Consider the following 16555-nt stretch of genomic DNA (forward strand, 5'->3'; position numbering starts at 1 on the left):
TCTCTAAACAAGTGGTGCTCTGACTGACTCGTCCTATGACTGACGTGTATCTCAATAGTGGTCATGACCTGGAAAGTAGAGAGAGTCAGCGTCTGCGCACTCGCCAACCCATAGGGCGCAATATCACTCACGTCCAAGGGGTTTAGCTCTCTTCGAAATGTCCCTAGCTTGGTGCTGCTTGATCTTCGCCAGACGAGCCCTGCAACACCCATGTTAGTGTCGCATATTCACTAGTTCCAAGCGAGGGAGAGACTCACTCTTCCTCAGCCTCGCGTTCAAGCATCTTCACACGGTCCCTCGCCTCCCTCACGGCTGCTCTTGCCTGAACAAGGGCACGATCCGCCTCGCGCTCAGCAGTTTCAGCCGAGAGGACTCGCTCCCTGGCAGCAATGATAGATGGGTCCTCGTGATTACGGTGAAAGAGACCGCCAGAGCTCCGGGTCGACCCGTGGGAGAGCTTTTTGGAACCATGACGACGGTTGTGCGAGTCGAGGTCCGCGGAGGAGGCAGAGGATGAACGATGCCGGCTGAAAAAGCCTCTTCGAGGACTGCCGTCAGCAGATGAGTTCGAGTATCTGGGAGCTGTCGTCTGTGCAGGCGTTGGCTCAGGGGCGTTCTTGTGTCCGAAGAGAGGCATCTTGATTGATGAGTTGATGGTTGTGAGCTAGATTGCCGAAAGCACTGCAAAGGTATGGGAGTATCAAAAGTGATCTGAATGAAGAACGGCCAACATCGCTTCCCAGGATGTGCCTGTGCATCAGATTATATGCACGTCTCCGTCACCCCTCTTGTCGATGATGGTGGTGTCCTGAATCAGGTTTTGGGTGCGCTTGTGACGTAGGAATGTGGACGAGGCTCAGAAAAAGGGAGTGATCGTCAGCCTCGTTGGCCCAAACCAAATCAAATGACGCCACATACCGGCTAAGGAGCCACCGAAGTCATAAATCGAGGCCTTGGTCTCACTTTCTGGGCAACAGACGTGGACCCTGAGCGCTTCAGATAACCTTGCTTCATCCTACATACCAAGGTGCATCCAGACGGTGCTCTGATGACGGCATTGGCATTTCAGGACACTAGTGAGAAGCTAATACGCTCAGATAATGCTAAACCGCAGCAATCCGTTGATTCTGTGGCTGAAGCGGTGTCTGCATCGTCCAATCGGCCAGTGGTACAATAAAGAACGCGTCAAGGGAGTCATGGATCGAGAGAATTTCTCGATGGGCGGCGCGTTCCATTCTCTACACAGCGTGATAGGAAAAATCCACCGGATCAAACCCCGCAACGCTTTTGTCAGGTGCCGAGAGCTGGAGTCTTGCAGCTCGATACGCCCATTTTCGCAATGAATTTAAATCTCTTTCAAGCCCTCCACAAAGTGGTGGTAGAAACTGGCAGTCGGTTTCAACATGGCAGGTGTTTTCGGGTCCTGAGAATTGCGACCGGCTGGGCTTGGGGTGACGTCAGCGCCTCTGATGTTTGTGGTGTTTGTGGCGTTTGTGGCGTTTTTACCATTTGGGTCTTGCTCGCCCCACATCAGAATCCGTCACGTGCTCAATATCTGGCGCCAGCGGGCTTGATATTGCTCTTGTATCAAACACCTAGGTACGTATTACGGACAGCGTCTGAAATAATTGAGAGCCTCAATTGCTTCTGCGTCCTACTCCCAGCCTGACGGCGTATGTCTCTGTTCGGGTAGACTAGGTAGCATCTCGCGGTGCTGAAAATGTCGAGATCGCAAGGATCAAAATATCGCCATTCGTCACGCCTTTGCAATCCACCCGGAGTGTATCATAAAGTCAAATATTCGGTTAGCCTTATTGACATCGATCTATGCCAGTGGTCAGCGACACGTTCACCCAAACAATCGGGCTCACTTACCCGGCAGACTCCTCGAGCCTCCTTTTTCTTCATGTGGCCACCTTGTTTCATGGCTTCTTTCAGCAAGCCTTCTTTAAGGGCAAGGTAAGGCTTCGGTCGGATATGGAGTGTATTGCATAATTGAATTTCTTCCTCGCTCAGAAGTTGTAAATCAGGGGCATAGGCTTTATCCTCCTCCAGTTTCCAAGGGGTCGTCCCGTTCAACGGCTGCACCACGTAGCGAACTTTAGGCTTAGGTCCCGCAGAGCTATCCGGACCGCTAGCCTCAGCAAAGAGTTTGTCAAAGTCGTTCTGCACGGCCGGCTGACTGTCAGTAAACTGAGGTAACGTTTTCTGCTTGCGCTGGAAACGAAGGGGCAATTCCGGTGTCGTCAACTTGGATGCCTCGGTGGGCAAGTCAGGTTGCTGAATCTGGCTACCCTTTTTAGGTATTTGAGGCATCCTGTCAAACTGTCCCTGGGGTTGATTGCGAAGAGCGCGCGCTTGTTTATCAGCTTCATATTTCTCGCCACCTCTGAGATCGCTAATGCCCATCTGCTTCCATTCTTGTAACTGCGCTATCGCAATGCGCAGATTGTGCTCGAGAAGAAGATCCCGATTTAGTGCCTCGAAATCTTCATGATTCATCATCCGGGCAAAAGGCTTAGCTTTGTGAAGCAAGTCTTTCTCTTCTTTTGTCCTCTTCTTATCGATAAGCTGGTTCTTTTTGTATTCCAGTAAGTTATGCTCAAAAATGATCCGTTTCCGGTCAGTACGCGCCTTTAGCCTGGAGTTGTAGATGTCGAAGACTGTCATTTTTAACGTTGTCTCTTCATCCATCTGGCCTGTCACGGGGTCGAGACCATCACCAGGCTCGAAGGACATGTGCTGAACGGCTTCCTCAGCATCATTGGCAAACTCAGTCTCAAATTCCAGACGGCCAGGCATAAATCCCTGCACCTCGTGACAGGCCGGTACCGAAGCCGTGGGCTTCTGCTTGGGTGTTGCAGGCGGTGCTGATTTGGCGGCCTCCTTGCGCTCCTCGATACGCCGTTTTTTGCAAGCCTGAAACTCATCTTTGGGTATGCGCTCAAATAGCCGCGTGTCTGCAGGGTCGGCCAATTCAGGGAGTGGGAACAATGAGCTATTGATGTAGGTGTTGATGTAGTGGTCGCGGACTTCATCCTTCTCCCGGTAGCCTCCAATATGCTCCGCTACATCGGCCCACGAACCGAGTCCATACCTCTCGGAGCCTTCGAGCAAGAGCAGTTCCTCATCCGCGCCCCAGTCCTCCGTGTAGATGGGGATCGAGTTCTGTTCCACAACATGGTATTCATGCGTGCGTGGGTCATGGTTTTTAGAATGCTCTCCGCGAGCGAAACATGGGACACAGAGATCATACTCGCGACATGCGGGATTTGCGCAAGATATACGGACAGTCGAAGTGATATCGATAGAGCAGACGTCGCAGTGATATTTAGTACCACCGTCACCACCGCGGGAGGCTGCGTTTTTCCTTATGACACCCATGCTTCTCTCAATGCGAGCATCTTCCTCGCAGTCAGAGTCAGAAGAGAGATATTGCGCGTACTCAGCAGGGATTGTCGCGTCCTCGCAGGCAGAGTCAGCCGGTGGGTCTCGAGGCCGTTGGGGCGCAGTAGGTGACGCAGAGCGCTCGGAATCGGATTCAGGAGAGTTGACGGTATAGCGAACGGGTTTCCGACTGCTTCGGACGGGCTTTGAGCGGGATCCCGGTGTTGATGGTGGTGACAATGGTGTTGCAGGCAGGGATTGTAGGGTGGTCGTTGTACGACTGACGTTCAAAGTTGGGGGCTCGTATCCGCCACCAACACCGCCAGCCGCAGTTCGCCAAGCAGCCATTTCCGTTCCAGATGAAGCCACGTGATTCTAAATTGTGCTTGCCGGCCCAGCTTTCGTCCGATATCTGTTAGAGGTTGCCTTCCGCCCCGGGAGACCCCAAGACTTTGGCTGAGTAAATGGCCCAGGGTTGCACAGGGCCCACTCAGCAGCCTGCACCGCACTCACTTTAGGTAGTGTGGAGGCTTCTGCTGGTCGCATCACCGCCCACGCTTCGCCCCGAAAGCTGAAACTCAAGCCCCCGGCTGTATCGTCCTGCTGTGCTGTTCTCAACTCAGATTCACCAAACGCAACAGTAGTCTCCTGCGATCTTTTGTTATTCATCAGCATCAGTCTTCGCCTCCGCTCCTCTTTCGTTCCAGAACACTCACCCACCTCTCAACGCTCCTTAACAACCTCACCTCGTCTTCACCTCCGTCACGTTCAGCTGTTCGTCCTGCCGCACTCGCAGCCCCTCCTTTCACCGTTTGTCACACGCATTTAAGATTAGAACCCTCGCTCCTTAAATATTGTCGGTCAACAACACCCCCTAAGGCTGTGCATGCAGCACCCCGACGACACTTTACCTTTTGATTGTCGGGCTCTTTGTCTGCCTCCTTCAGCAGTGATCTTCAATCTGTCATCATTGGCCATCGACGTTAGGCGGAGGCGTAACACTCAAAGATGTCGTGGAGATTGACAAAGAGTATGTTGATTCAAGTACTGCCGTCTTGAGGTGGACTCGAGCTGACAGAAACAAAGAATTAAAGGATACCCACCTGGCTCCTCTAACGAGTGGCTTTGGCCGATCCACGTCCACTTCAACCGTCAAGCCTGAAGATGCTTCACCTGCTGCTCAAGACTCGCCGGAGCTGTCAACAACCCAGAGCAATACTAGCACAAGTTCAGCAAATGGGATTGGTAAGTTGAATCACTCATTATCCAGTGTGATCTTTCTCGACGGTGACTTACTGACACACTCTACCAGCCGCTTCGGAACAGCTCACCTCCCCCCCTGTCCAGACCACCAAACCTGGGATCCTGATAGTCACACTTCACGAGGGGAAAGGATTCTCCTTGCCACAACAATATCAATCAGTCTTCAACAATTATTATGGCTCGGGAACCTCGGGATCAGTCAGACCAAGCTCATCATATGCCTCAGGGTCTGTTGCAGGATCCTACGCACCCCCAAACCGACCAGTCTCAACTCACGCTGGTATCAATGCTGCGCCCACTATTCACGGAAGATACAGCAGCAAGTACTTGCCTTATGCCCTCCTTGATTTTGACAAGTTACAAGTATTCGTCGATGCTGTCTCTGGCACACCGGAAAACCCTCTGTGGGCCGGTGACAACACCTCATTCAAGTTCGACGTATCGAGGGTGTGCGAGCTAAGCGTCCAGCTATATCTCCGCAATCCAGCCGCTCGACCAGGCGTCGGTAGGAGTGAAGATATATTCCTTGGCGGCGCTAGAGTCACTCCGAGGTTCGAAGAAGCTCGTCAATTCGTCGCGGACCCGAAAAAGAGTAAGAAGGAAAATGAAAAAGCAGAAGCTGCGTTCTTGTCCCAAGAGAAGCAGGCGGGTCAACTTGGGACCGAGTGGCTGGACATTCAATTCGGAACCGGCTCAATCAAGGTTGGTGTGAATTACGTTGAGAACCGCCAAGGCAGCCTCAAGATCGATGACTTCGAACTCCTGAAGGTTGTGGGAAGAGGAAGTTTCGGCAAAGTCATGCAAGTCATGAAGAAGGATACTGGCCGGATCTATGCCCTCAAGACCATCCGAAAGGCTCACATCATTTCTCGGTCCGAAGTCGCGCATACTCTTGCGGAAAGATCGGTGCTGGCGCAGATCAACAACCCCTTCATTACTCCGCTCAAGTTTTCGTTCCAATCACCTGATAAGCTCTATTTTGTCCTGGCCTTTGTCAACGGAGGAGAGCTGTTCCACCACCTTCAAAAAGAACAGCGCTTCGACATCAACCGGTCTCGATTCTACACTGCAGAGTTGTTGTGCGCCTTGGAATGTCTCCACGGCTTCAAGGTCATTTACAGAGATCTGAAGCCCGAAAACATCCTGTTGGATTATACCGGCCACATTGCCTTATGTGACTTTGGATTGTGCAAGCTAGACATGAAGGACGAAGACCGAACCAACACTTTCTGTGGTACCCCAGAGTATCTAGCGCCAGAACTACTTCTCGGACACGGCTACACGAAGACTGTTGATTGGTGGACCTTGGGCGTTCTCTTATACGAGATGCTTACGGGACTACCGCCATTCTACGACGAGAACACCAACGAGATGTACCGCAAGATTCTTCAAGAACCGCTGCACTTCCCCGGTCCCGAGATTGTGCCTGCGGCAGCAAAGGATCTCCTTCAAAAGCTACTTGACCGCAATCCCGAGCGCCGATTGGGAGCTGGGGGAGCGGCAGAGATCAAAGCCCACCACTTCTTCGCTGGTATTGACTGGAGGAAACTACTACAAAGAAAATACGAACCAAGCTTCAAGCCCAATGTGGTAAGTGCGGGATCTGAATTACTATGGGAGCTGTCGCTAACACATTTCCAGGTTGATGCTCGAGACACTGCGAACTTTGACAAGGAATTCACGTCCGAGGTACCCAAAGACTCATATGTCGAAGGACCAGTCCTGTCCCAGACTATGCAGCAGCAGTTCGCTGGGTGGTCATACAATCGACCAGTTGCTGGATTGGGTGACGCAGGTGGCAGTGTTCGAGACCCAGCGTTCGATCGTATTCAATAGAGACTTAGGCGTGTTATTGTTTCTCATGTAACGAGCAATGAAATGGCCTATGGCAGAAACTTACACGTCGACACTGGCGATAGTCTTGGGAAGGGTCTGGAGAATATCCGCCTGAGGATAGGAATGACAACATCTTGGTCAAAGGTGGTATCTGCTTGTGCTTGACGACTATTTTGCCATCTCCCCGCTGATCAAGCAAGAAGATGGACGAGGGAGAGACTTGTGAACGTGTTGAGAAAGCAATGATGCTGGATCATATGCTGAACTGCTGTACATGTTTCTTTTCCCCTCGTCAAGCGTTCCGACCTGGTATCACCACAATGACAATGATCCGAAACATCCGTCGTCGTAATATTGACTCATCACTCGGTCTTTGAGCACATGACGAATTGGTCGTCGAATAATGTTCCCCTATTCCTACGTCCCAGAGATGCTCGATAGACACTATCCAGGGATCTGGCGGACGCTGCATCGATGTTGGTAGACACTTTAAAGAAGTACTCCCCCCGTCCCTTGGTTTTGTTGGTTCCACGAATTTAGCTAATATATTGATCAGCCACTTTTCCCGCGTCCTCGTGTCTTTCTGTCTTCCGCTCTGCCACAGTGCCATTGGTTCCTATTCGCAATGCTGTAAGAAGACTGTCGATTTCACCAGCTCTTGATCTTTCAATGCCGGCTATTGTCTGAGGAAAGCCAATGATAGGCTCACTCGAGTCATCATGCAGTGGAACAAGGACATCGGAGAGACGGGTTTTCTTTGCATTCTGAGGTCGTACAATGGCGGTATGAGTTCTAAACGTTGACCGGTCAAGAAGTAGACGAAGAAACCAGGTATTATACTGAGAATTCATTTGCGTGTATTGCAAAATGCTCCTATGCCAAGATCGACTACTCTACATGTGGACCGGTTTACTTTCATGACGGCTGTTCATGTTCAGATATTACACCGTCGTGTACAGAGCAGAGAAAAATTGATGGGCTGTTGTGCAAGGGTGTGTATCCGGTTGTGGTATATTCCGGCACTGGCAGCTTTGGTCCTAAAAGTATTGGTCGACAAGCCCACAACGGTTGATGATCGAATTGTGTGGGTTATGATTTCGTACATTTCGTCCGACAGGCTTGGAAACCTCCGCGAGGATGCTCTCCCTGCTTGCCAGCTAGAATATCTCCAGAGTTGTGTAGATGATTTATGCCTCGAACGAACTGCTGAGGTCCCTTTCTGAATAGATCCCGTTTGCGTTCCCCGGGAACAACCAGTGAGGGGAATGACCATTCAGAGTATGCGAATAGTCCACGGGCAAGCCGACAAAACCTCACCCTGGACTCAACGATCCGACTATTGGATACAAAAGTACGACGCGGGAATCTTCTTTTAGCTGTTAGATTCGCCCCATAATCTACACGACTCTGGACCTGGCACGATTGCACGCTCGCAAGACATGTCTACTTCCAGCTAAAAGATGGAGCCATGTGGGGAGATGACATTGACCGGCGTTACAAAGCGGAGTTTCCATAGGATTGTACAGCCGTACATCCACATGACCTTGTTGTTGACAGCGATGGGGCCCCTGGGACAGTTTGCAAGGCATAGTTACAAGCGATGTCACTGGCTGAACTCAAGGAAGATGAGAAAAGCTCAAGCTGCCTCCATAGCGAAGGACAATATTCGCGAATACGATGATGATTCCAATGATGAAATTGACTTGGAACCCACCATCCACCAGCGTATCCCTCATGATGACGGAGTTGAGGAATATCACCTGGTGCTAAATCACGAGCAAGGAAACCCATTCGCCAATGCGCGCGATGTCCGCTCTTACTGTCTCTAAGATGGCCCTCCCAAAAGATGCCATAGAGACTCCTGGAGAGGCTCCGATGGGAGTTTATTCCACTACTGGCTGCGAGGGTGTAACCCAGTATACCACGAATGCTGCAGAGCGTGCCAAGAGCACAGCTGGTAATGATAATCCCGCGGATGAGCAAGAAGGACAGCGATGGATGCCCAGATCCTTCCTTGAGGCGAGATTAGGTGCGTCCGGTCCACTGCACTCAAAACACGACACAGGGACTTCCCCGTACTAGTCAAGGACTCTATTTTGAAGTTGAAGGATGCTTCACCGAACTGATCGACTTTCGGATGGGCAAAGTGCCTCCAGACCTTATCATCGAGGAACATTGCTACTCGATCTTGACCACAGGGGGAGGATGGCCAGTACTACACGGCGGGCTCGGTGCCTTGATCTTTTTTATAAGAAGCATACCAGAACCCACGGTACACATGTGGCCCTGGTAATCCTTGAAGAGAAAAAACCATGATGTGGATGAACATCTTCTGAGAAGAAGTGATATGGATTGGTGTCCCACATGGAGCCCTGGCCCTAGAAGTGGAGATGCAAATCAGTTTGATCTTCGTTCAGCTGACCCTTGATGCTTTTTGACTCCCATATCAACGGTTAGGAGAATACCGGACAAGGCTGGCAAGGCTGGCAAGGCTGGCGACTCGCACTAATATTCCGATCTCCAACAAGCCGATAACGGAGGACGGAAGTTTCCCCGCACTTGGTTCCGTCGCCGTCGCCGTGTTGGAGTAATTTAGTCCTGGTCAGTCGACACCCATTGAAATATCCATCGACGCGTCTTGTATTTTGTGATACGGACATGTCAGACGCTGCACTCCTTTCACACAGGGAAGCCCAGTAGCCTGTTACTAGGGGGTTCTGCGCGTGAGTCGGTCTCTCTCGGCTGGACCGAATATCGCAGCCTAGGGAGCTTCCGAAGGACTTGGAGAGCGAGCCTGCCTGCCAGCCAGCTCACAACCAAGCTACGCAGCCTCCATTATGGCTGCGAAGAACGTCCTTCGCAGAGCGGTGCTCTATGGTAAACAGCTTTCCACACATGGCTCTTCATCACTCTTTGCTAACATCCTCTCCATAGTCCCGGGCTCCTCACAGCGCTTCCTTGATAAATCCCGCACCCTCACCGCCGACTGCATCGCCTACGACCTCGAAGACAGCGTTACCCCGGCTAAGAAGGCCGAAGCCCGCAAGCTCGTCCGCAAAGCCCTTGACCAAGAACTTCCTCCAAACATAAAAGAACGGGCGGTGCGGATAAACAGCGTAGGCAGCGGTCTCGCGCTTGGCGACCTGGAGGAGGTGGTCAAGTCGGCTAATTTGACGACGCTGGTCGTGCCAAAGGTGGAGAGCGCGAGCGATCTGACCTTCATCAGCGATGTCCTCGCGCATTCGCGCTCCAGGGAGAATCTCCAGGAGCGCGGGCAGATAGGGGTGTTGGCGCTGATCGAGTCGGCCAAGTCTCTGCTCAACCTACCCGAGATCTGCCGCGCAGCGCCGCACCTGCTGCAGGGCCTGGTGTTCGCGGCCGAGGACTTCGCGCTCGACATGAGCATCACGCGCACGCCGTCGCTGACAGAGTTCCTCTACGCCCGACAACTGATCGCCACCGCCGCGCGCGCGCACAATCTCCCCTCCACGATCGACCTGGTCGCCACGGCGTTCCGGGGCGAGGGCGACGAAGAGGCCCTCGTCCGTGAGTGCGAGGAGGGCAAACGCATGGGCTACAACGGCAAGCAGTGCATCCATCCGTCCCAGGTGGCCACCGTGCAGCGGATTTTCTCCCCGAGCGACGCCGAGGTCGAGTGGGCCATGAGGATTGTGATTGCACAGAAACGCGCCGAGGAGATGGGCAAGGGCGCCTGGAGTCTGGATGGGAAAATGATTGACAAGCCCGTCGAGGGCAAGGCCGAGCGGATCGTCGAGAAGGCAGCCTTGTGCGGGATGGATGTGGAAGGGCTGAAAGAGAAGTGGAAGGATCAGATGCCGGAGTGATTATTTGCTTGAGGAAAAGAGTCAATGGGTGGCGGGAATGAGATCTATGCTTTTATATGTGGACAAAACAAGAACTTTTTGGGGGCAGCGTGTCTCGACTGTCCCCTTCCGCCACGCTCGGTCTCTTTTTGCACTGTCCAACAAAATCTCTGCCGCTGAGAAACGAAAGCAAAGGCCACCGACGAGCTGAGTATATCGCCTGCTGTCCTCTCCCTTTTCGAAATAATACCCTGGAGCTTCGGCTTCCTGCTCAGATCCAATCTGCGAGGCGTTGACGGCGGAACGCTCCGGTAACTAAGGCTTCCTAAAGCTCCTTCTTCGTCTGTCTCAGGTTCCCATTCTCATACACCCCAGCCTTTAGTTCCTTGGTGGTGAACGACTCCGGTTGCTCTCTCTGATCAGCCTTCTTTTTCTTGATCGTTAAACAGTTGATGTCTAAGACTTGACAGATGCGATTGATCACCCGGACCGCCCACACGAAGTACTGAATCATAGCGAAGACAAGGCATCCGTAGATATACCAGCGTTCAAACTCAGCCGGGACCGGGTCGAGTCCGAAAAGAGGTAGCCAGGCCAATATCGCGCCAATGGCCAAAGGGACCAGTGCGATTGTGAAATAGGGAAACGGCCGACGCGTAAGGTGATGGAGGATGATTTTTGTTGTAAGTCGGCCAAACACAAAGGAAAGCGTCACGCAGAATATGACGAGGTAGTTGTCTCGCAGGAGAATCGAGTACGGCGACCCGCACCATGCAGCAACTGAGACGGTATAGATGATCATAGGAATCCACTCGAGGAAGACGGGCCAGAGCGGAAGATTTTGTTGTTTTCGTGCCCGGTAGACGTTGTGTATGCAGGAAGGTAGGTGGGCCGCAAAGAAGGCGAAAAGGACGACGGGGACCCAAAGGTCGAGCAAGACCATGTCGCCGAAGATCTGCGGGTAGCCAACATAATCGGTGATGCGTTCTTGCCAGAATTGTGGGCCCAAGAAGCCTGAGATCAACATGAAGGAGCAGGCGAGAATGAGACCCTCGGTGGGACCGTTGAACGCCCCCAGAAAGAGGGTATGCGTGTGGTATGTCTCCCATGTGGAGAAGAACATGGGCAGACAGGGGACGAGTGCTGTAAAGGCCCCGATCTTGGTCGGCCCCAGACCCATCGCGGCCGTCTCGAGAAGGCTACCCAGAGTGCAGTTGAGCGAGTCAATGCCGTGGTCAAAGAGTTCTCCGAGGCCGCTGGATGTGCCGGTTCGGCGGGCTTGTTTGCCGTCAATGTTGTCCATCGTCGAGTACATCCATAGTCCCAGAGCAAAGCTATAGCAGAGCCACGGGGGGGCCGGTCCCACAAGATCTGGAACGAAGACTTGCAGCAACGCAATATTGATCAAGATGCAGAAGAAACCCAAGAGTGTCACCATGTTGGGAGCAAGCCACATGGGAAGGAACTTGACGGCCGCATTCCACTGTAAACCCATAAGCTAACGTGGACGAACCAAACATGTTCAACGACGTACGTAGTGGCGCAGGATATGATTTGATATCCACGACTCGTCTACACTCTGATACTTATAGGTCTTCAGGTGGGCCATGGCCTCATCCGAGAGAGGGTCGCCTGTTGAGCGATGATAAGTCTCTTGGACGGCAGACAAGATAGAGGACCAAATGGTAGCTGAGTGCTTGAAGACCTACCTGATTCTACCATGATTAAAGTTGCTGCTGTCGTCTCTAACCTTGAATCCAAAGCTGATCTAGGCAATGTGCTAAAGGTCTAAAAGACGAGAAGGTAATGAAAGAGATACGAAGGCGCAATCATAAGGGAAGCGCACTAGCGGTCTATTCGCATGCTCGACATGATTATCAAATGCTCACACGACTGGTAAAGACCTCCGAGAGCGAAAACCCCTGAACCAACTTGACGAAGAGAAGGAAAAGTTCGAAGTCGCAGCAAAGATGCCAAGATGCCAGATTGCCTCGAGTGCCAAGGCGCTAACATGCTGCTGCTTTAACACTCACCCGTCCATTCGACACGTGTTGCACGTGTTGCACGTGCTGCAGCCTTCGCGTTCCATCTCTTCCATCTGTCGAACTCCTGACTTTGATCAGCATTTTCTCACCATCCTACCGATGATCCATCTCTGCGGCATTCCCCAAAGCTCGGTCCAGTGAACAGTTGTTCATTGTAACAAATTGGTATAGAGGGCGGGGCGTAGGCGATGATGCTTCACAACAACCTCACCCTGTCATCCTCGCCTCACTCCTCACAATGGAGTCTCAAGAGGACCAGCAGCCTGTAATCAAGGAGCCCTCATTTACTGTCGCGCATCAGAAGGTCGAGCTTGATGTCTATTTCAGCCAACAAATCAGCGGAAAGACCGAGATCACCATCTATCCCGATTCCACGGACCTCCAGGAAATTAGCTTGCATGGTCGACAATGTACCATTAAAAAGGTCTTGATCAACGGCATTCCGCCATCTTCAGTACGGCATGACGACCCCTGCGATCAGCTTACTCTCCATTCCCATGGCTCGGTCTATCAGCACCATTTTCTGGCGGAGAAAATAGCGAGGTCGGTTGGTCCAGAGTTGTTACCGGATATTGTCATTGGTCTGCCGAAAAGGTTGAAGATCGTGCCAGTCACAGTTGCAGAAGTGCACACTCAAACTGCTGGCTCCGTCCAAATCACAGATCCGCTGTCTCAAGGTCCTTCCGCTACCGAGCTCACACAAGCGCTGTCAGACACTACTGCCGCGAAATTTACCCCTCTGACGCTGGTGATCGAATTCGAGTCTTGCCATGCAAGGGAGTCTCTCCACTTTGTCTCCGGTAGGGCGGGGAGCGGCCGATGGCCCCACGCATACACTCGAGCCAAACTGGGATCTGGCGGTGCCTCGGCCTTGTTTCCATGCGTGGATGAGATCAACAGTCGATGCACATGGGACATCTCTATTCAGTGCCCAAGGACCGTGGGCGATGCCATCAACCAAGCCGTGGCTGTCGATGGTGTGCGCCGCAATCGAGCCGCAGCCGCTAAGGATTCATCTCGCCAGAGCTACGAATCCAAGGAGATGGTCGTAGTTTGCTCCGGCGAGCTTATTGACGAGATAATGGACAAGAATGATTCTACTCTTAAGACCATGTCTTTCTCCTGCTCTCAACAATTGGCGCCGCAGCAGATCGGATTTGCCATCGGACCTTTCGAGCAGGTCAATTTGAGCGAACTCCGAGATGCACAAGAGGTTGCTGACATCGGTCGCAATGCTGTTGAGATGCTTGCGTATTGCCTACCTGGACGATCTGAAGAGACGAAAAACACCTGCTTGCCCACCACCAAAGCTATGGATTATGTCGTCCAGAAGTACATATCCTGCCCTGTCAAGTCTTATGCCATGTGCTTTGTCGAAGATGCTCCATCCGATGTGTCCATCTTTGCCGGTGTAACAATCTGCAGCACTCGAATTCTATATCCGGAAGAGGTCATCGACCCCGCGCAGGAAGTCACGAGAAAGTTAGTGCATGCGATTGTCTCTCAGTGGATCGGCGTCAATATTGTTGCCGAAAACCTTCGAGACAATTGGGTCATTGTAGGAGGTGCCTATTTTATCACCAACCTCTTTATGAGGGAACTCTGTGGAAACAACGAATACCGAGCTTATATCAAGCAACAGGCAGATCGTGTTGTGGAACTGGACTACGAACGGCCTTCAATTTACGAATTAGGCGCCGTAACCTACGTCGATCCTGCAGAGGATGAATTTTTGGCCACCAAGGCTCCAGTCGTACTCTTCATATTGGATCGTCGTATTGCGAAGAGAGAGGGCACTTCCAAGATGCCCGGCATCCTGGCAAAGCTGCTTACGAAGGCTCGAACGGGTGATCTAGAAAACAACGCGCTCTCGACGGAGCTGTTCCAGAAGACTACTGAACGGATGGGCCACGAAAAGATTGATGATTTTCTGGCTCAATGGGTCAAAGGAGCAGGATGCCCTCGTTTCTTTGCCCAGCAAAGATTCAATAAGAAAAAGCTGGTTGTGGAAATGAGCATCCGGCAAGAACAAGCCTCGCGTGAAACAGTGCGGGACCTTGATCCCAAATTCTTTATACGAGATGCTCGCGACGACTTCTACGGAGTGTGGCCTGCAACCGCCCAACCAGTATTTACCGGGCCGATGACGATTCGAATTCATGAAGCGGACGGCACTCCATATGAACATATTGTGCAGATCAAGGATGCTAACACTGTCATGGAAGTTCCCTATAACACCAAATATAAGCGTCTTAAAAGAAGCAAGAAGCAGAGGGCTCGAACTAACACCAAAGTTACTAGCGAACAGGCAGAAGAGGACAATGACTCTCTCGTCTACTGTCTGGGCGACGTGCTCCAGACTGAAGAGGAAATGGCCAACTGGCGGATAAAAGAGTGGACTTCTGACCAGGAAGACAGAATGAACTCCGAATCCTACGAATGGATTCGATTGGACGCCGACTTTGAGTGGATTTGCACTATGAACCTCGCCATGCCTGGGTACATGTACGCATCCCAGCTCCAACAAGACCGAGATGTTGTAGCGCAGATCGAGTCGATCCGCACGATTTCGAGATATCCACCTGACGCAACCACGTCCTCAATTTTCGTCCGGACTTTGATGGACCGTCGGTATTTTCATGGTGTTCGGGCACTAGCGGCAAAGGCACTCGTCAGGCATGCCGCCGAAGAAGTCGACAATATCGGGTTGTTTCATCTGAAGAAGGCTTATGAAGAATTGTATTGCATTACAGACCAAGGCTCAGCCATGACACGACCAAACGATTTCTCGGACCAACTGTCCTACATGTTGCAATGTGAGATCATGGAAGCCATTGCGATGGTTCGGAATAGTCAAGGACATTCCCCGAAAGAGGCCAGAGACTTCTTACTGGAGAAGTTGAAGTTCAACGATAATTCGGTAAACGACTATTCGGATGCATACTATGTCGCTCGGCTGATGAAAGCGCTGACTGGCGCGGCCATCGCACGACCCCGGTACAGCGAGTGGGATATTGCCGAAAACTTTGAGATCGAAGACGAGATCCATGATCTGAAGGAGTTCGAGCGTCAGTTTCTGGATGAGATCGACCGGTACCGTAGAATGGACGAGTGGACAAGCTCATACCAGAACCTATATTGTCGAACTGCATTGGAGTGTCAGGCCTTGCTTGCTGCAACGGGGATAGGGCAATTCTCGCCCTTGCATTTCTTGCAGTACACCAGGCCTGGCAACTACGATATGCTTCGACAAACGGCCTATGGAGTCCTGATCACGCCAAAGATATTCGACAACCCATCTATCCTACGCTATGTGTTATACTGCATGGTGGCTGACCCGTCACCCTACATACGGCAAAGTCTCCAGCGTGCCTTTGGCAAGGTCCTGGGAAGACGAGCAATTGGCGAGAAAAGTAGCATGACGCAACCCGTCGCCGATTCTCTGATAATTGAAGGAGCCGCAGCTGGTGCCGACGAACCTTCTAAGCGGCAAGAGGAGCTTGCCAGGCGGCAGACGTTGGGAGGCGCGGTGAAAGCATTGAGGGAGGATCTAGGCAAAAATGGTCCTCTTCAATCGGCCCTGTGGAATGCTATCTGTTACAATCAAATTACCCTGGAGGATTTGCAACCTTTGCTGGACTTTTGCCGCTTGCTGTATGAGCCCGTCAACGAGATGAAAGTCACACTACGACTGCCTCGATACTGGAAGGTTCAGAATCTAGGAAAGGTGAGTTCTGCTTCATTTATTGAAAATGCTTTTTGGATTTTCGAGTTAACGCCGCTTTCACTGTTGCAGGGCAAACTCAAGTTCTTCGAGACGCGCAAAGTCCGCAGCAAGCCCGTGCCAAAATGGCAGCCTCCACCCCCTCCCATTGCTGTCGTGGGACCTCGTCCAGAATTGCCAAAATCGCGACCAAGTATCGGAGGCGGAGGCGGTTTGAAGCTGAAATTGAAGGTGGGCGGCAGTAACAAGGACGTTCATTTCCAGGGCCCGAATCGTAAGCCTTCGATTGGGCTTCCAAATCCTGCACCGGCGCCACCTCCAATGCCCCATCAAACCAAGCCAGCGCAGCAAAAGCAGGCTCCAAAGCCGCAGACACCTATCGGGGGACCGGGCCGCATCACTTTGAAGATTCCGAAGAGACCAGCTGGAGGTGGAAGTTCCTCGCAATCTTAAGCAGCTTGATTGGTGGAAGATGT

General features: G+C 52.0%; 6 protein-coding genes across 6 annotated transcripts; 3 read left to right on the top strand and 3 right to left on the bottom strand.

The window, feature by feature from the left end:
- Nucleotides 1–123: 123 nt before the first annotated feature.
- A1O5_07831 (uncharacterized protein) lies at nt 124–637 on the bottom strand (the record flags this gene model as incomplete). Its single annotated transcript, XM_007748419.1, has 2 exons — nt 124–199; nt 258–637. The coding sequence occupies 2 exons, from the start codon at nt 635–637 to the stop codon at nt 124–126; spliced, it is 456 nt and encodes a 151-aa protein (XP_007746609.1).
- A 1119-nt stretch (nt 638–1756) lies between these two features.
- Nucleotides 1757–3384, bottom strand: A1O5_07832 (transcriptional adapter 2-alpha; the record flags this gene model as incomplete). Its single annotated transcript, XM_007748420.1, has 2 exons — nt 1757–1825; nt 1876–3384. 2 exons carry the CDS (start codon nt 3382–3384, stop codon nt 1757–1759), a joined length of 1578 nt encoding a protein of 525 aa, XP_007746610.1.
- Nucleotides 3385–4395: 1011 nt separating this feature from the next.
- A1O5_07833 (AGC/AKT protein kinase) lies at nt 4396–6486 on the top strand (the record flags this gene model as incomplete). Its single annotated transcript, XM_007748421.1, has 4 exons — nt 4396–4417; nt 4474–4632; nt 4700–6240; nt 6292–6486. The coding sequence occupies 4 exons, from the start codon at nt 4396–4398 to the stop codon at nt 6484–6486; spliced, it is 1917 nt and encodes a 638-aa protein (XP_007746611.1).
- A 2837-nt stretch (nt 6487–9323) lies between these two features.
- On the top strand, nt 9324–10331 carry A1O5_07834 (citrate lyase subunit beta-like protein; the record flags this gene model as incomplete). The annotated part of the gene is made up of 2 exons (XM_007748422.1): nt 9324–9363; nt 9421–10331. The coding sequence occupies 2 exons, from the start codon at nt 9324–9326 to the stop codon at nt 10329–10331; spliced, it is 951 nt and encodes a 316-aa protein (XP_007746612.1).
- Nucleotides 10332–10635: 304 nt separating this feature from the next.
- Nucleotides 10636–11919, bottom strand: A1O5_07835 (uncharacterized protein; the record flags this gene model as incomplete). Its single annotated transcript, XM_007748423.1, has 2 exons — nt 10636–11793; nt 11845–11919. 2 exons carry the CDS (start codon nt 11917–11919, stop codon nt 10636–10638), a joined length of 1233 nt encoding a protein of 410 aa, XP_007746613.1.
- A 674-nt stretch (nt 11920–12593) lies between these two features.
- On the top strand, nt 12594–16532 carry A1O5_07836 (uncharacterized protein; the record flags this gene model as incomplete). Its single annotated transcript, XM_007748424.1, has 1 exon — nt 12594–16532. The coding sequence occupies one exon, from the start codon at nt 12594–12596 to the stop codon at nt 16530–16532; it is 3939 nt and encodes a 1312-aa protein (XP_007746614.1).
- Nucleotides 16533–16555: the final 23 nt, after the last annotated feature.

The sequence above is a fragment of the Cladophialophora psammophila genome (genome assembly GCF_000585535.1).
Source record: "Cladophialophora psammophila CBS 110553 chromosome Unknown aczJe-supercont1.12, whole genome shotgun sequence".
Lineage (NCBI taxonomy): Eukaryota > Fungi > Ascomycota > Eurotiomycetes > Chaetothyriales > Herpotrichiellaceae > Cladophialophora > Cladophialophora psammophila.